The sequence below is a fragment of the Cuculus canorus genome, chromosome 2, assembly GCF_017976375.1.
Source record: "Cuculus canorus isolate bCucCan1 chromosome 2, bCucCan1.pri, whole genome shotgun sequence".
Classification (NCBI taxonomy): domain Eukaryota; kingdom Metazoa; phylum Chordata; class Aves; order Cuculiformes; family Cuculidae; genus Cuculus; species Cuculus canorus.
In genome coordinates this window covers 19,901,638-19,923,254 of record NC_071402.1, presented here as the reverse complement: position 1 = coordinate 19,923,254, position 21,617 = coordinate 19,901,638, and the positions used below count along the sequence as shown (strand labels likewise).

Sequence of the window (21,617 nt, the reverse complement as noted above, 5' to 3'; positions counted from 1 at the left end):
GGTCACCTTCAGCAGAAATGCAACTTCAGTTTTGTTTGGAAGTATAAGTGTAAAACTGCGTGGGAGAAGACTGTCATAGACTATTTTTCCTAACCATAGGTAATACCCCATAAATAGTAAAATTTAAGGGACAACTAGGTTTAAGGGTTTTTTTTTACTGCATATATTATTCAACTGAGAGAGTACAAGCTTAGAAGTTGAATTGGTTATATTAGAGCATGAGTACGCTTTGTGTGATATGATTGCATAGGTCTGGTAGCTATCAATAATCTATCTGTTATCCAGTAGTTTTCTAGTTAGTAAAAGTTACTTTTTTAGAACATATTACTTGCAAAACCCATTCTTCATGTAAATATTTTCCAAAGATAAAGCTCAAATTCCATTACTATCTGGAAATCTCAGTGGTTTTGGTTGGTTTTTTTCCCTCCTCTTTGCCCCAAGATATGCGTGATAAAATGAGGAAATGGAGGGAAGAAAACTACCGGAACAGTGAACAGATAGTGGACGTTGGAGAAGAGTTAATTAATGAATATGCATCTAAACTTGGAGATGATGGTAAGTAAACAATCATTATTTTTGAAACTTCCATTGCCTGATTTTGTTTCTCCTTTCAGCTTCTCTTTTGTATGTTTGTGTTGCCTTTCTGTATCAGTTGATGAAATATATATTACTTTCTTAGTCTAATGGGCTGCCAGAATTCCTGAATTTTATTTCTGTCCCATATACAGGCTGCAGTGGAAACAGATGGAAAAATTACCTTCTAGAACTGTTAGTTTGCTATATTAGTAGGTAGACCATTATGTGAAAACTCAGTATGAAACTGTTATCTCACTGTCATTGGACTGGTTTTCTGTTCTTCATCACTGTTGCAAAAATTGAGAAGTATCTTTTTATAACAGAGAAAGCTGTCCCTTGATCAGATTATACATACTGCAGGATTGCAATATGTAGGAACTGCAGGAATTAATGTTAAGGCTGTTTTTATTATAGCATTGCATTTGTGATATTATAGTTGAAGGTAGTTCTAAGTTTCCACTGTTCATGAAATTATTATTTTCAGGGGATTTTAACTACCTTATACAAATTTCAGTAGCCAGAAGCTTGGATATAGCATTTCTTACTGAAAGAGAACTGTTTAGAAACTTGTCATGATACAACACTCTTTAAGCATAAAATTGAACAAAGTGTGAAAGTATAGCAAACCTATACTTAAGATTGTATAGGTTTGCATATTAATCTCGCACAGATTTTTATTTTAGTGCTCATTCTTCTCTCTTCTTTTTCCTTTTTTTATAAGTCAGGTAATTTACTATAGACATTCTTCAATATATTTCAGTTGTAGTTCTTTTATTTTATTAACTGCTTTTATATAGTCAGAAGTGGATTTTAGCAGCCACAGTAGAGCATTTTATTTACTTGTAAAAGTTAAAATATTCCATATGATTAACTTTGTTCAGCTTTAGTAAGTTAACTTTAATTTCAAATACCGCATAGTCATTTCAGAAGGACGTTTTGCCTTCCTTTCTTGTCAGATGAGGAGCCTTTTAGTACTGGGTACTGCAGATGGAATTTGTTTTATATCTGTGTTTTGCTCTGTTTCTGTCTTGCGCCCTCCAAGCTCTAATTCGTTTCTGAAGTCTTTTCTACTATAAGAAACTTGGCCACTGCAAATGGTGTACTTTTTTTGGATGTAAATACATGGATATTTTACCTAAAGTATCATGTACTGAAGACACCTCTATGTGTAGGAGTGAGTCTTGAAGTGTGTTTGGAGAATCAGTGCCTGAAGAAGACACTGCACTGTGAGAGGGTCTTGCACTGAACTGTGGGGAACGTGCTTCTTTGTATACTGCATGAGTAGGCTTTATGAAGTCCATCAGCAAGAGAGTTTATTAGCCCATCAGCAAGAGAGTTGTCATGGGTTCCCTCTGCTTTAGAAGAACTTTGAGAGGTAACCTTGGTTTTACTTACTTTTTACCATATTCCTAGTAATTTATGAGAATTATATTTTGGTAAGAAATTTTTGAGGAGTAGTCCTCTCAGATCTTACCAATTCCTTTCTGAAACACTGTTCTCAGTAATACAGACTGAGTCATTCCTTTCTTGTCAATGCTGTGTTTGTCCTTCTTTTCAAGACACAGGTTCTTAGCAATTGCACAGGAGCATCTGAAATTTATTTACATATTGGCATTATGTTTAATTTTTCGCTTAAAATGTAGTGTCAGAATGGTAATTGTATGCAGTTTGACAACCAAACAAAAAACAACCACCAAAAACAACCAAACACCTGTAGTTGACCCAGAATTCTCTTGCGTAGCTGCAAAAGGTGAATGAGTTGTCTGTGATGGATGTTAAATCTTTTGCTTCCTGTGTTTTTGGAAGATACCTGGATATTACAATGGCTAAATTCAGAGTGCATGTAGAAGGGAAAATAATAAATGCAATGAGGTAGGTTATTCGAGTATCTCTGTAACTTCCCACCTCAGGCAGGAGACATCCAATGTAAGGGGGAAAAAAGATTTTATCATTATTAGAGGTTTTTTTAATAAAAATAACTTACTGAATGTTCAGGGCAGGGATACTATTATCTACGTCATAGTTGTAATGAAAATTTGGAATTTACCTATGGACAATTTGTAGTCCAAAGCTATGGAATTTGACGTCAGAGTAAAGGAATAAGATCTTTGGCTTTTTTTTGGTTTCTTTGTTAAGCTTGAACAAGAAAGCCCTAGTACAGATTAGAAAAACACATCACAGTGGACTAGTTACTTGATTCTCTTACAAGTGTTTGTGCTGGGTTTATGTGGCAAGGCTTTAGTAGCAGGGGGGCTACTGGAGTGGCTTCTAAGAGGAGCTGCTAGAAGCCTTCCCCATGTCCAACAGAGCCAGTGCCAGCCACCTCATAGATGTTCTGCTGCTTCCCAAAGCTGAGCCTATCAGTGATGGTGGGATAGCATATTTAAGAAGGGGACCCCCACCACCTCTGCCAGCATCAACCAGAAGAGAGAAGTGAGAATATGTAACAGAAACAACACTGCAGACACCACAGTGAGTGAAGGAGGATGAGGAGGTTCTCCAGGCACTGGAGCAGAGATTCCCCTGCAGCCCGTGGTGAAGACCACGGTGTGGCAGGCTGCCCGGCTAGAGCCGCTAGAGTTCAGTGGTGGAGTAGATATCCACCTGCAGCCCATGAAGGACCCCACACGGGAGCAAGTGAGTGCCTGAAGGAGGCTGTGACCTTGTGGGAAGCCCAATCTGGAGCAGGCTCTTGGCAGGACTTGTGGACTAGTGGAGAGAGGAGCCCAGGCTGCAGCAGGTTTGCTGTCAGAACTAGTGTCCCTGTGAGGGACCCACACTGGAGCAGGCTGTTCCTCATGGACTCTATGCCATGGAAAGGACCCCTGCTGGAGTAGCTGGTGAAAAACTGCAGACTGTGCTCTCATACTCACACTGGAGAAGTTCGTGAAGGACTGTCTCCTGTGGGAGTGACTCCATGCTGGAATAGGGAAGGAGTATGATGAGTCTTCCTCCTGCAGGGGAACGAGCAACAGAGACAACCTGTGATGAACTGACCATGACCCCTGTTCTCCATCCTCCTGTGCTACTCGGGGGGAGGAGTAGAGAATTTGTGAGTGAAGTTAAGCTGAGGAAGAAGGATGGGTTATAGGGGAGGTGTTTTTAAGATTTGGTTTTATTTTCTCATTATCCTACTCCAGTTTGATTGGTAATAAATTAAACTAATTTTCCCAAGTCTGTTTTGCTCATGACATTCATTACTGAGTGATCTCCATGTCTTTAACTTGACCTGCAAGCACTCTGTTGTATTTTCTCACCCCTGTCCAGCTGAGGAGGGGAGTGGCACAGCAGCTTTCGTGGGTTCCTGGTGTCGAGCCAAGGGCAACCCACCCTAGGGTTCTTTTGCCTAATATATGACACTAACCTGTGGTAGGGTAGAGTATCAAAGTAGAGGTTTGATTGAATGGGGAGAGCCTTTCCATAAACTATAAAAGTATCTCATTCTTGTGTTCAGAATTTTTTAAAAAATGTGTTATATATTTTTATTTCTTGGATATGTTAGCGATATTTTATTTTTCCAGTCATGGAAAAATTGTACACAGTAAAAATTGAAAACATATATATATACACACACACACGCCCCTTACAAATAGTTCCAATGGGGAAGTGGGTTTACAGGCAAATTAATGCCTATTTCTGTTCTTCTGTGTACTTAGCAAGAAAGACCATTTTTTTAAAAAATGGTTGAATCATAGAAACTAATGTTAAAAATGAGAGGGTCTTGTTATTTTAATTGTATGCTTTTTCTTTTGTATTATTGGAAGACATTTGCTTCTGTTTCAGTTCTATGAAATATTGGGTGCAGCTAATAGGATTTACGTGAGTTCAAAATGCTTTTTACTTCTAATACTCACATTATGTGTTTCCCTCTACCAAAACCTCTCTTTTCTGCAGCTTGTGTAGGTACACTCATTATGCTCAAGATCTTGTTAAGCCTAGAACATAAGTAATGTAATATGTCATTGATTTTAAGAAATTGTTCAATTCCAAGAAGAAGACAACATTTGTAGGATTTTCAGCAGTGAAACAGTTAAGGGAAATTTGTTTTCTTTCTAGCCCAAATGGTGGTTCTCCAGGTCTGATCAGAGAGCACGTCCTAATGGGGATCTGTTTACAAGACTGCAGCTATAATGTTAGGAAAAGGAGAGAATTAGAGCTTTTGTGCCTTTCAAGATGTCAAAAGGTACTTTTTACCAAAAGCAATAAAATTGCTTAAATGCATTTTTAATTAATTCCAGCAGTTGCTTGAAACATCCCCATTTCAGTAGTGATCCATGGGAGCAGAAGGGGAAGAATATGCAGGCATAATTCATTAATCTTACTTACATTCTAGGTGTTTCCCATTATCTTAAAAGAATTAATTATCTACATTTAATGTCTCTTTTTTTGTCCAGTTTGGATAATATATGAACAGGTGATGATTGCTGCCCTGGACTGCAGTCGAGATGATTTGGCATTGGTAAGTTTTTAAGTTGACTTTTCCCTCAAACATTAATTTTCTTCCTAGGTGTCTCTTCCAGATAGTTCTTTGGACAGTTACAGGATATTTTGAACTCCATAGCTTGGACTTGTAGAATATCTATCGAGAAATACACTGCTGGGAAGAAACTGCCTCCGCCCACCTTCTCTAATGTGTAACTTTGTTTATACAGATCAAGTCTCTTGCAATAGCCATGAAAATATTTACAGCTACTCTGGTTTGGGCTAAATGTCAAGAATAATATTGAAGTTACCATATTGTACAGAGTGTTTGTTTATTGAAAACCTCTCAAATTATATTAGTTTTCTGAATATTTTGAGGGAAAATGGCCTGTCATGCATATCATATTATATGTCATGTTGGCTGTCATCAAAGAAAGTCATTGACTTATTGGAGCAAGTCTTCAAAATGAATAAAGAGCTGGATGGCATATGGTATCAAGAAATGTTGAGATATCTGTGTTGAGTGTTGAGAAAGCTAAGAAGGTTTTTTTTTTACCATCTTTGAGTATGTACTAATGGGAAGGTATAAAGAAGGTGGAGACAGATTTTTGTAGATGTGTAGCAAAAAAAAATGTGGGAGACAAGCTGCAACAAAGGGAATTCCTGTCAGATATTAGTAGGTGGTTTTTAACAATGGGGTTAGTGAACACTTAAGGGCAATTGGCACAGAGAAGCTGCCGAAATGTCCTCGGAGATGCTCAGAAAGGGGTTGGCCCCGCACTCACTTGGAAGCTGGCTCTTAATTGAGTTGAGGATTTGAAGCAGGTGACCTCCAAATGTCCCTTGCAATCCAAATTATTCTGTGATTTTTGATAAAAATATTATTAATGGATATTTGGGTTCAGTCAATTTGTATGCAGGTTTCTTTGAATTATATAAATAACAGTTTAGATAAAATGAGTTTATTTAGAACTGTTCACTAGATTAAAAATGAAAAAAAACCACTGAAACAAAAAGCCCAACCAATCTTAGCTAATACTTTAGAGGAAACAACTGAAAAAGGCAAAAGTGTGTTTTACTGGCAAATTGTAATAAACTTTTCATCCCTCTTTCACAAAATGTTGGGAAAAAAATACAAGCTTGTCTTGTGCCCTGAAAGCCAGCAAACTTGGCCTTATTCTAAGTAAAAAGAAAGGTATTTTCAGGAGTCCAGATCTTTCATGAGTATTATTCTTGCAGTCCCTTGTTTTCTGTCAAATAGCAAAATACCCTATAAAATCTTTGAGCTTTGTGTGATGTCATTTAGGTGAAACTTAATGGTCTGTGATATACAAGGGGTCAGACTAGAGGTTGTAGTTGGGAGAAGGGCACTTTGAAGGTAGGCAGAGACAAGTTTATCTCGCATCCCATATGTGTATGGGAAAATGGAGTACACTGGAAAATACAGCACAACACAATGAACTTGTCGTGAACCCACTGAACTTGCCTTTCTTTTGTTCCTCAGAAGAAAATACTGGTGTAGTATAGCTGTATATTTAAACAAAACCAAATAGACTTACTGTTTAAATAAATGTATTTCTCTTTTCTGGTTTTGTTCTTTATTTTCAGGTTTTTTTAGGAAGACTCACAAAATTGTTGAGGGAGCCAAGCCAGTGTTGAAAAATCAGTTGTGAAACAGTATTTATTTTTACTAACCCTGGCAGGAATTTTGAATTTCAGTGTCTGTGCCTTCTGAGGGATATTGCTTGAGTTGAGGGAGTGCAACATTTTATATACAATTTAGAGCTCAGAAAGGAGGTTAAAAGCTTAGAGGAAACTTAGTTGGTTTTGTCTTTTTGAAAAAAAATTGATTGATTTATAATAAAGATGTAGTTAATTCAAGCAAGTCAGCATTATATGTGGCTTTTTGCTATAGCTGTAGTCCCAAAGTAGACAAACAGCTTTGGAGCTTCTGTTTTTTTTAGCAGTGAGCTTTTGACAGCTGTGATGCATTTTATTTAGAGGGATAGGTCTCATCTGCTCCAAATGAGGAGGCTGAGATGTTTTTCAGAACCATTTATCCGAGTTTTGTTTTTTCTTTTTCTTTCCTCTTTTCATTACTGTTTTCCTCTCTGTCCTGCACAAAATGGCTCTGCATAATGCTTGCCTTTGCTGCAGTCAGACGGTTCTTTCACGCACATCTTTTGGTGAAATGACAAACTGTTGTCAAGCACTTGTGCTACCTATGTTTTACATGCTGAAGTCCAGGTTTAGATTTCTTTGTTGTTGTCAGACCTTTAAATTTAAAAACTGATAGGATTAAAAAAAATCAGAAAGCACGTTAAAGTTTCACTTAGAAATGAGACTTGCCATTTTAACTGCTAAGTTTCTGAGAGAATCTCAAATGGAGATTATTGACATAGTGCAGAACCAGTCCTCAGTGACATCAGTGATTGTGGGGACTGCAAGTTAATTCTTTTTTAAACAGACTATATTCAATGCTGCTGAGTCCAGAACATTTTGAAGATCTAGCTAGCGTTGTTTGTTCATACAGTTTCATTTTCAAAAATGTTGCAGTGAGTTGTTTATGACTGTCTCACAACTTTTCATGTCACTTCATCTTGGCTGATGTCTTAATCTACAGGAGTTTACTTTGGCCTTGTGGCTGCTGCATTCGGTTGAACAGTGATTGTGTAGTCAGGTCTAACAGTTCTGCTCCTGTAGTACTCCTGCACTTGAGTACTATGTTACCAGCCTTTTTTCTATTGTCAGTAGGGTCTAGATGTGAAAGTCCGTTGAACTTCAAGATTGTGGAGTTAAATATTGTAAATGTTATGAGTTCTGACATTTCAGAATTTTATTGGATAAAAGCAGTATATGTTTTTGTACTGAAAATCATTGTCCCTCAGGATTCTCACATTACTGGGACACAGGGTGTATTTATTGTCTGCAGAAGTTCTTTTAAAAATCTAGAAAGTTGTTTGGATTGTAAAAGCTGGAGTGGAACTACTTTTCTGGAGTTGGATATAAGTTTTCCTGTCTCTTAAGAATGTTCACAATCAGTTGAGAAGTCGTGTAAGTATGACTGCTAAGTGTGTGCAGGATTTTGTGACAATTTGTTGTCTGGAGCAGAAGCTGTTCCCCTAGACATCATTCAAAGTGCCAGTAAACTGTTTCTGTACTAAAGAAGATCCTTGCTATGTGAAATTGCATTGATGAGGTCTTGGCTCATTGGAAACTAAGATGATCATGATGAAAATAGTCTGTGCTTACTTGAGGTTGACAATTACTTCTTTTGATTACTGTTTCATTTCTCTCTTCCTTCTCTATTTTCTTGCATCTGTGAGGGATGTGAGTATTTCTCTTTGCTATGCGTTAGCAACCTGTTTTTCTATAGAAACAGAGAGGGAACCTACTAATTTTTACTAATGTGCTTCTTTATTTTTCTGTTGACCAGTGGATGTGATGAGATGGAGCAGATTATGTAGATAGGCCTCTGCTAGTGTCTTAGGTCTGAAGAACAAGTTTATAAACTGGGTTGTATAAACAAATGCTTGGAAAAGGAGGGTTCTGTGTGCAGCTCTTAATGTGATTCAAACCACTCATCTTTTTGAGAGCCTTGGGACTGTCATGCCTCCCACTGCAGTGAGTCAGCTACAAACTTTGCAATGCTATCTAGCCACAGTCATGATATGGTTAGAGTTAGTTTGCTCTGGGGAAGTTGTGACTCAGTCCCTCTACCAAACATGCTTTTTAGCTGATCCAGAGAAATCTGCCTCAGATGAATTCATTTTATCCAGCCCAGGTGCCTCACTGATTTCAGGGGTTAGAAGCTATGCCTCTTATGCCAGCAGGTTCAACCCAAGCCAGTGACAAACATTTTCTTTGGATTTCAAAGTTTTATTTTAAAAATAAACACAGAGCATAGTATTAGCATAGTTTTTTTCCATTGCGAGATATCCATTTATTAAAGAAATGTCATGTAAGCTCTTGCCATCTTTGTTTTCTTATTGTCTTGTGTTATTGTGAGGCAACTGAATAGACTTCAAGTTTTAATAGTATCAGAACTGGTTTAGTAGGCTAAGTTTAATTTTCTAGTCAAATAACTATCTCCGCGAGGGCCTGGTAATCTAACAACCTGAATGGAAGATATTTTTTAGTATGAATCTAGTAACAGACAAAAGTTTAAATTTCTGAGCTTGATCAATGCATTTTATTGCTTGTTTCAAATACTGATGTTTGTTTTTACGCAGAAGTGCTGTTTCAGGTTTTTGAATTGTCAGCCAAGGACTTCATTTTTTTTCTTCTGGCTTCTGTCTAGATAATTATAGTCACAGTAGTATTTTCTGTTTTATTTGTATAGTTTTGTCTTCAGGAACTAAGGCGGCAGTTTCCTGGGAGCCACCGGGTTAAACGATTAACTGGAATGCGATTTGAAGCTATGGAAAGGTAAAATCTGAATTTAAAAAAATGTACTTTCTGACTGGAAAGGTGCTTGCTATTTCTTAAAAAGGCTTTCAGGCACTGTTAAAACATGGCAAAACAATGCTGGTCAGTTTCTTTATCGAAAGTAATGGTGTGTCTAATCATACTATCATGTTTAGACATTTTTACTCCATTTTTGCATGTACTGTGCAATGTTATATTTTTGTAATCTTCCCATCAGACTTCATAGATTAAAAAGATCTCTAACTCAACAGTAAGTAATTACCCTCTAAAACAATAGGCATTTCTTTTGGCAAAGTCTGAGAGCTATAAATTTCATCTCACAGAGCTAGAGCAGCACATGAAAATCAGTACCGGAGCTTTTTTTGCCTTCATTGTTCTCCTGTGCTCCTAATTACCACAGGATGTCGGTCTTTCCTGTTGTTTTCTGAGTGTGGATAAGTCCAGAAGAACTTAATATGGATTAAATCTATAAACTTTGTTATAGAAACAACTCAAATACATATGAAATCGAATGGCAGAACTTAAAAGTCAGAATGACCTTTTTGAAATATCCCATAGAAAGATTATTACATACGAAGTTGAGCAGGAAGTATTAAAGTAATGTACAGCTTAAAACTTTGTAGGTTTCCAAGATGAATGACCTCCAGGCCTGAGGTTAACCTTTATTGTCCACCTTTCTCCTTAAATACTTCTTTGATGTCAAGATTCTGTTCTGAAGCACGTATCTTGGATGTTGAGGACTCTCAGCTTCCGTTGCCTTTGAATTGCAGCAGATCAGTTCTCTTTCACATTTTGTGTACAGAGTTGGTGAAATTCGAAGCTTTTGGCCCATCTTAATATGAAGGAATTAGAACTTAAAAGTAAACCCTAAATGCTTGTGTTTATTTATTTATTTAGCAGGTGTTTTTTTCAACTATTACATTCTTGCAAATTTAATTTCAATAATGTTGTTTGATATGAGCCACCAATGAATGTCCATTCCTTGGATCAAAAAAGACTTGATAGCTGGACTCCAAAGCCGCGGGAACAGTCTTGAAGCAACTAGATATTCACACTCACTTTATCTCAGGTACACATTCATGAAGAATTTCATTACACTTGGCTCTCCTTCTGTCTTCATCTGACATAGGGTAGGAATATAGTGAGAGAATAGCAGCAGATTTCCCCCCTTCCTGAAAACTGTTCAGAAGTGCAAAAGATCATAATTCCATTCAGGCTTATGTGACTATGTTGCAGATGTTATTGCATGGGAAAAGATTTCTCTGGTAGATGACTGCTAAGCAAACATTGTGTGTTGTTGCAGCCATGATGTGTTATCGAGCAACGATTGAGTTATTGAGCCACAGTTATTGAGCCACAGTTTTCTGAAAGTGCTCATAAAAATTCTTGATAAAATATCTCTGTCGGGTTAGATCATTGAGATTGGAATATTGGGGTAGCAGAGGCATTAACAAAAGGTTCATCTTCATAGATTTTCTCCAGAAGTCGGGTAAGAAAGAGACTTCAGCTCTGGGTTGTCTTGAACAGGAACCTATTTGTGTGTGCTTTAAGCCATGCCCAGGAGAGGCCTGTCTCTCTCTGCTGACTGTAAATGAAACCTAGGGAGACTTTGGCTGGAGAGTTCATATTCTCAATTGATGTGAGGTTCTTGTTAAATTCTGATTGACTTCTATGATCTAGGAAGGATCCTGCCTTCCCCAGCAGGAAGAGGAAACAGTGAAGAACATCCCTGTAGACTGAGGCATTCCTGTAGACTCTTGCCAATCAAAAGACTATTATTCTGGAACTTCACTGTGTAAACCTGGGATATGGCCATCATGTTCAGTTTTGTAAATTACATTTACTAAAGTAGTAACTAACTACAAGTACGAATACAGCTTTTTCCAGCACATCTGCTCAAGTCGGTAGCAGTCACTCGTTTCTGCTTTTGTGCTTCCTTTCACATTTGTTTTCATACCTTATGGTAACTAGGCTGGACAGCTGAGCTATGTTAATGTTGTCAGTGCTTAGAGAGGAGTGATAGTACATAAATGGGCATCCAAGGTGAGAAGAAGATGTGCAGCATCAAAATCGGTGAGCAGTACCTCAGCTGTACATGATGATACAAAGTATGCCCTAGTTATGTGGTGACAGCACATCAACTGAGTAGTCAAATGTATTTTGATTTATTTAATCTGTTCAGTTCAGGTTGTGTACGCAGCTGGCTGAACAAATGGATCTGTTTCCCAAAAAGTTTAAAGTCTGTTGCACCTGGAGTCACCTGTTTAGAGCATACTTCAAACAGCAGAATTATTTAATTAATAAAACCTATGTATTGATGGTGGAAAAATTTTCTTTCAAGATTTATGATATAGTCTAGAGGTTGATTCTTGTTTGAAGCCCCTCAGTTTACTGTATGTGGCTGCTTATACTTTCTAAAATCATAACAGAAAAAAACCTAACATGAAACATAAAATTACAACAATGAAGTGAAAAGTCATTGGTTTTGATGGCCTTTCAAATTTGGATGGCTTTTCAAATAAGTTTTTATTTCTTAGGAGAGGTGAAAGGGAGAGTTGGGATGTGGTGATTAGACCTGTTAGGTACAGATAAGAAGAGGACAGAAGAGTAAGAAAATCGGCGTAATATATATGTTGCTGCTGGAACAGTATTCCATGAAGCAGTTACTGTCTGGGTTTTTTTAACTTGGTGACATAAAATACTGCTGTTCCTATTCAGCACTCGAGAATTTTGTATGAATACAGTTTGCTTAAATACATTCAGTGTAACAAGTGCAGGAGGGTTATTAACCCTCAAGGGTTAATCAAAACAGTCAAAAACTCAAGGGTTAATCAAGACAGGGACAGTCAAAAACTCAGGACTTGCATCTTAGCAGAAATAAATGGGAATTATTTCTTTGAACAGGTATGATGATGCTATCCAGTTGTATGATAGAATTTTACAAGAAGATTCAACTAACACAGTAAGTAAGTTTAAAAGATTTTTCTTAAATGCATCAGTTTATTGTTTGAAATTGTGATTACTTTTTGTGGGTTTCACTGTGGAAAAACTGTGTCTGTATTAGTGTATTTGTTTCCTTTAATTACCTAGTCTAATTTCTTATGTTGCCTTCATTAAAGCAAATGAAATTTTTTTCATGATGAGAAGGGATGATGTAATACCTGCTTGAACACTGAATTCAGAAGACAGGCTTGTAACTAACAACCTTTCCAGCAATCTTAGTAGGGTTTGGATTGGGCCTTTTAACCTTTTACATTTTCCCTAAATATTCATTACTCAAAGGATCAATATAGTCTGCCATGTGTCTTCTGTCTTCCTAATGCTTAATCTTACTTAAATATTAAGCATGAATACACTCAGGTAGTGCTTGATAGCAGTTATTTTGATTTATGGTCTGGCACACTTCACTAGCGTTTGAATCAAAATGCGATAAAGCTTGCCAGTCATATAGAACAAAATCTGAGACGGACTGTACTTTTAAGTGTTTTTTGAATTCTGATTGTGTAAGCCACCTTGAACTATTAGATGCCAAAACGAAAGTCTAGAGAAACTTGTAGCAATATATTTTAACATATTTTTTTCCACAAGGGTAAAAATAGGAATATGAAGAAACATGTTGCAAAGCCAGTTAAATATTACTAATCATTGTCTGTTTGAGGGTATATGTTTGTGTTACTTAGTTTCAGGGAACTAGTTCTCTTTCTTGGGTAAACTTCTACATAAATGTAATACTTGTGCTGTTGCAGATCAGATGTTCTGGCAGTCTCCTGTAAAACCTCCTTTGTGCTTTTTGAACCTTTCTTCAGTCAGTTATTTGATGTGGTCTGCTATTCAGGAGGGGAAAATCCACAGGAATAGGGATAACTGGGGTTAACTAGGGTATACCAGAGCATTAAAAAAATCTAGAAAACAAATTAAAAAAACCCCAGACACTAACAACCATAAAACATCCCAAACCACCAAACCAGAATTTTTTTGTCAAGGCAACATGTCTGAAAACATTAACAAGTTAAGCATTTTGACAACAGTGATACATTAAAGTCTGTGTCTTTTACAGTGATGGAACTCTTTTTTTTTTTTTTTTTTTATTTTTTTCTGCAAGGTTTAAAAGAACCTTTTCAATTCTTCTCTCTTATTTCTTTCTCTGCTTAGAGCAGTACTATTTGAACTATGTTCTCCCGGACAAATGTAAGTGATCTGCAGTTGTCCTTTCAAAGTCTGTAGTGGTTTTGAGTAGCAGTTTGAGCACAAGCTGCTTAGCTGTCTGCTGTGGATGTTGATGGGTGTTATCAGTGTGATGCCACAAGAGCAGGTCATCGCGGTGCACATTTTATGAACTTTTTCTGAGGGCAGTGGAAAATGGAGCGACACATTGCAATGCCGTCTGTGGGCCACTGATCTTTAAAGTCATTTTGGCAGTTTTACGCTTCAGCTGTCTCAATGTGACTAACATCATCTGACTGGTTTATTGGATGGTTTTATAAATTAAATGGTACATTTAAATAAGTAATATGCCTAATTAGGATTTCCTCCTTAACCAAATCATAAAGATCCATAAAATGGTTATATTTAGAAGCACTAGATGTAAATATTAAAAATGTAAATATTACACCTTGTGAATAGCTGCATGATCTATTTTATTTCTTGAGATCTGAGAATAGAAGTGGAGAGTGTTAAATGCAAAGTAAAGGTTCTTTGCTGTATTACTACAGAAGAGATTGGTTAAGGCTTGCATGTGAAGAGTGAAAAGTTTTGATAAATTGTCATGTGTGGATTTTGTGTGTCTTTTACCTGTTAATTATTTCCATGCACACATGTGGCTGCTGTAGGAAAATAAATATTTCAAGATTTTTAAAAACAAACTGTTGCTGAGTTTATCTTGGCACTCACCTTACTTTATAGCAATTTCTTCTGGTCTGCTGACACATGGAGTTGCTTATATACATTAAATGTTTTGGCAAGTGCTCTCAGTGAAATGTAGACATTTGTTCACACGAACCATGTAAAAATCACATATTGCATCAACTGACAGATTCAAATAGAAGCATGGAAAAATCTTTTTCAAAAAATTATTTATTTTAGACACCTAGCAGGCTTTTCAGTTATGAGAAGTGAATTTTGAACTCAAATTATGTAATGGACACTTACATTTTTTGATGAGGTTTTCTTGCATGCAAAACAATGAAATTACTAGAATGGTAATTATTTTATTTCATTTCTTAGGATAGAATTCAAAGTAATCCTTGTTTTTAAAAGATCATCTCTCTGTTTTATCTCACTTTGAACTTACTTGCTGAAAAGGTGACTTGTTTGGTGTTGGAGCAGTGTTAATGTTGTCATTTAGAATCATAAAATAGTTTGGGTTTTAAGGGACCTTAAAGATTATCCAGTTCCAACCCCCCTGTGATGGGCAGGGACACGTCGTGCTAGATAGGCTACGCAAGGCCCCATCCAGCCTGGCCTTGGAACACCTACAGGGATGGGCAGCCACAACTTCCCTGGGCAACCTGTTCCAGTGCTTCACCACTCTTATAGTGAAGAAATTCTCCCTTACGTCTAATCTAAATCTGCCCCTCTCCAGTTTATACCCATTCCCCCTCCTTCTAGCATTACAAGTCTTTGTAAACAGTCCCTCCCCAACTTTCCTGTAGGCCCCCTTCAGGTACTGGAAGGTCACTGTAAGGTCTCCTCCGAGCCTTCTCTTCTCCAGGCTGAACAACCCCAACTCTCTCAGCCTGTTCTCATATGGGAGGTACTCCAGCCCTGTGACCATCTTTGTAGCCCTTCTCTGGACCTGTTCCAATAGTTCCATATCCTTCTGCAGAGGATTCCAGAACTGGACACAGTACTCCAGTTGAGGTCTCACAAGAGAGGAATAGAGGGGCAGAATCACTTCCCTCGACCTGCTGGCCGCAGTTCGTTTGATGCAGCCCAGGATACCGGGCCAATCTTCTGAGACTGTGTTTCAGTTCTCAAAGCATGTAGGTGTTAAATATGAGCCTGTCCCTCCTCTAAAGAGTTTAACATTAATGAATGAGATGTGACTACAGTTTGTGTGCATTTTAGTAGGATAAGAATGTGAACCTTTTCAATTCTCATCCATTTTGGTTGAAATGAAGGCTTATTGGAGCTGTACCTGGCATATTATTTTGTTATTAAAGCTGCATAACATTTTCCATCATAAAGGCTTTTTTATTAATTAAAATTTAAGGTAGTATCCAATTGAAGATGCTTATACTGATCCTGAACAGTTGTTTGTAGATCTTCAGATGAAATGCTTAGTCTGTTTCTTGGAACAAAATAAGAGGGGCATTGAGTTTTCAGCAGGGTTGGTAAAAAGGACTTTTCGTTTGTTTTTACTGTTAATATATTTCATTGAGAAATCCTCATACTGCTCTGCTTTGGAGGAAAGCCTTGGATACCGGCAGGAAAAGAGCTCTTAATAGAATGCAGCTTTTATTATACTATGAGAAAAACACCCAAACTGGCTACATTGCAGGCATTCGAAAATCTTCAGTTTATGTTCTCAGTAAAGACTGATGGAATTTTTATTAAATACATCTTAAAATCCTGTTTGTATTGAGCATGATCTATTCCAGGCTGCGGAGACTAAGCAGGACTCCTTGCAGTTGCTCTGCATAGCTGTAAGGCTATGGGAAGAAAGCAGAAAGTAGGGAGACTCCTTTCTTTTTGGGGTTGCACCCAAGGAGTGAGCTGGAGAAGGAAAAAAACATCCAGAAGGAACTGAGTCAAAAGAGGAGGAGGCAGAACTCTAAGGACCAAAAGAGAGAGGGACCGGTAATGCAAGGTTAGGTGGTTAGTTAACAGGAGAGATCATTTCAGATGTAGAGGAACAGATTAGGTGGCTTGAAGGCTAGGGAGGAGATTAGAACAGGGGGATTTGTATTAGCAATTAAGTCTTCGGCACTTTTTTTTCCTTTCCTAAAAAATAAAAATAATCACTTTTTTCCTTGAGGCATGTTTTCTTCCTGCAGTCAGCTTTGAGACCTACTGGTGAGATGTCTCTTATTCCCTGTAGTACTTGATGTGTATTAGTTCTGTCAATAGCTGTTTGAGCTCTGATACTGAAGGCATGTAACATTTGAATGCTATAAGTAACCAAACTTGTGGTTCTGCAAGATGGAATTTCTGTTCTTGTCTCTAAATCTCTAAATCTCTGCCTCTTGTCCTTGTGGGAGACTTTAACTTTCCGGATGTCTGCTGGGAGTACAATACAGCAGAAAGGAAACAGTCTAGGAGGTTCCTGGAGTGCATCGAAGACAACTTCCTTGCACAACTGGTTAGCGAACCAACAAGGGAGGGTGCCTTCCTAGACCTGCTGTTTGTGAATAGGGAAGGTCTTGTTGGGGATTTGACGGTTGGAGGACGCCTGGGATTAAGTGATCATGAGATGATAGGGTTTTCAGTTCTAGGTGGGATTAAGAAGGGGGTTAGCAAAGCAGTCACATTAAACTTCCAGAGGGCAGACTTTGGCCTGTTCAGAAGGTTGATTAGCAAAGTCCCGTGGGAAACAGTCCTTCAGGGCAAGGGAGCCCATGAGGGTTGGGCGCTCTTGAAAAATGAAATCCTATCAGCTCAAGAGCAGGCCATCCCTGTGTTCCGGAAAAGGAGCCGGCGGGGGGAAAAGCCAGCTTGGTGGAGCAGGGTGATCTCAAGATGCGTCAATAAGAAAAAGAAGCTCTATGTGCTCTGGAGGAAAGGACAGGCATCTTGGGTGGACTACAGGGACGAAGTGAGATCGTGCAGGGAAAAAATCAGGAGGGCCAAGGTCCAACTAGAATTAAAACTCGCTAAGTCTGTGAAAGACAACAAAAAGTCTTTCTACAAGTACATTAACAGGAAAAGGAGGACGAGGGAGAATATCCAGTCTCTAGTGGATGCAGAAGGAAATAACAGTGACAGGGGATAAGGACAAGGCTGAGGTACTTAATGCCTTCTTCGCCTCAGTCTTTAATAGCAAAGAAAGTTGTTCCTTCTGTTTACAAATCCAAGAGTTAGAGGGGCAGATTGAGGCTCCCGTGATCCAAGAGGAGGCGGTTAGAGACTTGCTTGCCCAGCTAGACGTCCACAAGTCTATGGGGCCGGATGGGATCCACCCAAGAGTATTGAAGGAACTGGGCGGATGTCCTTTCCAAACCCCTATCCATCATCTTCCAGAGGTCCTGGCTGACTGGGGAAGTTCCACTAGACTGGAGGCTGGCTGATGTTGTGCCCATATACAAGAAGGGTTGCAGAGAGGATCCGGGGAACTACAGGCCTGTCAGTCTCACCTCAGTGCCAGGGAAAGTCATGGAACAGGTAATCTTGAGTGCTATCATGAAGCACATGCAAGAGAACCGGGTGATCAGGCCCAGTCAACATGGGTTTACAAAAGGCAGATCTTGCCAAACTAACCTGATCACCTTCTATGACAAAATCACTCAACTACTGGATGGGGGAAAGGCTGTGGATGTAGTCTTCTTGGACTTCAGTAAAGCCTTTGACACAGTTTCTCACAGCATTCTGCTTCAGAAACTGTCAGCCTCTGGCCTGGACAGGCGCACACTCTCCTGGGTTGAAAACTGGTTGGATGGCCGGGCCCAGAGAGTGGTGGTCAATGGAGTTAACTCCAGCTGGAGGCCAGTCACAAGTGGAGTTCCTCAGGGCTCAGTACTGGGTCCAGCTCTGTTCAATGTCTTTATCAATGACCTGGATGAAGGCATTGAGTGCACCCTCAGCAAGTTTGCAGATGACACTAAGCTGGGAGGAAGTGTCGACCTGCTGGAGGGTAGGGAGGCTCTGCAAAGGGATCTGAACAGGCTGGACTGCTGGGCCGAGACCAATGGGATGAGGTTTAACAAGACCAAATGCCGGGTCCTGCACTTGGGCACAACAACCCTATGCAACTGGGGGAAGAATGGCTGGAGAGCTGCACAGAAGAGAAGGACCTGGGGGTGCTGGTTGACAGCCGACTGAACATGAGCCAGCAGTGTGCCCAGGTGGCCAAGAAGGCCAATGGCATCTTGGCTTGTATCAGAAATGGGGTCACCAGCAGGTCCAGGGAGGTTATTCTCCCTCTGTACTCGGCACTGGTGAGACCGCACCTCGAATACTGTGTTCAGTTCTGGGCCCCTCACCACAAGAAGGATGTTGAGGCTCTGGAGCGTGTCCAGAGAAGAGCAACAAAGCTGGTGAGGGGGCTGGAGAACAGTCTTATGAGGAGCGGCTGAGAGAGCTAGGGTTGTTTAGCCTTGAGAAGAGGAGGCTGAGGGGAGACCTTATTACTCTCTACAACTACCTGAAAGGAGGTTGTGGAGAGGAGGGAGCTGGCCTCTTCTCCCAAGTGACAGGGGACAGGACTAGAGGGAATGGCCTGAAGCTCCGTCAGGGGAGGTTCAGGTTGGATATCAGAAAAAAAATTCTTCACAGTAAGAGTCATTGGGTACTGGAACAGGCTGCCCAGGGAGGTGGTCGAGTCGCCTTCCCTGGAGGTGTTTAAGGAACGGGTGGATGAAGTACTTAGGGACATGGTTTAGGGAGTGTTAGGAACGGTTGGACTCGATGATCCAATGGGTCCTTTCCAACCTTGTGTGATTCTGTGATTCTGTGATTCTGTGATTCTTTCACTAAAGAAAACTCATCTCCATCTATCTTCATGCCTGCTGGAAATAAGACTGAACGCTCAAACATGCTACTTAAAAAATGCCAGAATCTGCTTGCACTTAAAATGACTGGTAGTTAATTGAAGTAAGTAATTATTGTTAGGCAGTATCCTTTGTAAATTCAGATAATACAATGGCTAAACTGTGATATAATTTTGTAATATGAAATGTAATGCTGCATTCAAACTCTAGTAATTTTTAAATTGCAAGTTGATTTCACAGTATTTTCAGTATCTTTATTACTGGACTGGATACTGTGTTGGGATTTGTTTTGGATGGATTGCTTCTATATGATAAAGTTCAGTAGGAAATTGGTGTCAAATTGATACATCCATATTTCCTTTATTTGTGGGAATGGGGCTCTTACTACTTCCACTTGTGAGTGTCTTATGTATTTTGTATGGCTTTTTTCTCTTATTTGTCCCATTGCAGCCATGTGATGTGAAACCATACTGACATTTTATGTATGAGGAGCAGATGAAGGCCCAGCTCTTTAAAATTACTTAGGTTCATTTCCTAAGAAAGCAGCCCTCTGTTTTTACTATTGATTTCAATTCTGTAAAAAATATTAAATGAGGATTTTTTAAACTGTGTATATGTATCGGTGTCCAATTAAGTTGAATGCCATTTGGCATTATTTTTTACCCTTGCAAAGATTCTGATTTTGGGGAGCAATTTGAATGTAGGCTCATTTATTTTAATTAGATAGGTAAATATTTTTGTCAGTCAGGCCCTTCTTGAGTTGGCCTTTCCAGGAGCGCAGACGAGACTGATGATGAGAAGGGAAACTGAGCTCATGAGCTCATGTTTTCAATATTTAGGGTGGTGTCTAACCCACTCAATTGTCATCCTAGTGCCTCTGCAGTTTCTCATGATTCTTCAACTCAAGAGTCAAGAAGATTGCAGAGCAGTTGGTCAGCAGCAGGGGAAAGTGTGATAAGGTGCAAAGTTCTGCCTTAATTCTAGTCCACAGAAAATCTGATGTTATTATTTGGATCATTTTTCTGTTTTTCTTGCTGTTTTTTCAACTAAACTTTTACTATAACAAGACACTGAATATTCTTGCTTAGCTCAGGGCATGTGGATAATCTCATTAACTTCATGGGTCTGGTAACATAATCGTGTGAATGAAGAATTAAAACTAGAATTTTGAGAACAAGATAGCATTCTGGGCAAAGCTGTTGTTTTTCAGGGTTCGTAGAATACTTCACTAACAACTCTGTTGTTTATGGGAATGGGCAGGAATGAGTATGTGGTCAACAGTGTGGTCATTTGAAGTTACACTTTCCTGTACTATTTTGAGATTCATTTTCTTGCCAAGCTAGACACGTTTCAGAGAAGACACAGGAGGTGGTTGAAGACATATGGGAATCCAGATACTAGAAAGATTCAGAGCAAAATCATAGTACTTAATTGCGTGTAAATAGGCAGCAGTTAAATGTCATGAATATCTGAGTTCACTCTTCCTAGTATTTCCTTCTATCCCTATGCATTACTACTATCTTGACTGTATAGGTAACTTTGTTTTTTCTCCTTAGCTCCTTGTGTCTGTCGACTAAGATGAGAATAATGAGCACTAAGTCTGAGCATTGGATATTTGTTACCTGAACAATGATAGTTCTTTAAAACTCCCGCAGCAGCTCTGCATTCATTTTGAAGAGACAAGAGACACCTCCTCTGAATTTCTTGCATATTTGTACATTTAACTACAGTTTCAAAAAGGAAAATTTCTCATCAAATTAAGTACCCGCTAAAAGGGAATTTTCTGAGGTTATTTATCTATGTTTCATTAAATGTGTTGCCAGCACTGCCAGGAAAGACGCAACTAGTCCTAAACCTAAATTTGCGTGGGTGTAGTTTTAAAGGGAGTCAGAAAAGAGTGCTTGGCACTGTATCTGATACATTATGGAGCTAGGAAGAGCTATGAAGAGCTGCAGCTGCTCCTTCACATCCAAGGAGGATGGATGATTCAGCTGAGAATGCAGTACATGGGTCCTAAAAAATACTTTTTTCTTTTGACAGTTAGAGCATCATTTACCTTTGCTAGGTTGTTTTTGCTTCTTGTTGAATCATGATTGGTGAAGTGAGAGAGCAAAGGGTGTTCTAGCATTTTTCCCATGTTTTACTTCTCTGAGTGTGGCACTTTTAAATGTTGAGAACATAAAAACAGCTATCCTGGCGTCATGCCAAAAGTCCATTTTTCTTCTCCTGTTTCTGACAGTGACCAATAGTAGCGGGAAAAATGTGTAAGAACAAGGCAATCGTAGAGTATACTCTGGTCTCTTCAGCCGGTTTGTATTCATCTTCATGTTACTATTTTCATGTGCCAGAACTGGTAACTGTTTTTAATAGCTTTTAATTAAATTTCTGCATTGATATTTTTTTAGCTGCTTTTTTAACTTGTATAAATTTGATTATGTGTGTCTACAACGCTTTTCAGGAATAAAATTTCATCATTTATTCATGGATTGGGCAAATCTCTCCTCTTTTTTTTTTTTTCCCCAAACCTTCAATCTAACAATTTTATTT

General features: G+C 38.8%; 1 protein-coding gene across 2 annotated transcripts in view; it reads left to right on the top strand.

Moving 5' to 3' along the window:
* Positions 1-21,617, top strand: part of EMC2 (ER membrane protein complex subunit 2) — a 44,668-nt gene that overhangs the window by 4,006 nt on the left and 19,045 nt on the right. For both annotated transcript variants that reach the window (XM_054058494.1, XM_054058495.1), the window contains exons 2-5: positions 442-555; positions 4,971-5,035; positions 9,341-9,426; positions 12,331-12,388. In XM_054058494.1, the coding sequence (XP_053914469.1) occupies positions 442-555; positions 4,971-5,035; positions 9,341-9,426; positions 12,331-12,388 (323 nt within the window). The remainder of the gene's footprint in view (positions 1-441; positions 556-4,970; positions 5,036-9,340; positions 9,427-12,330; positions 12,389-21,617) is intronic.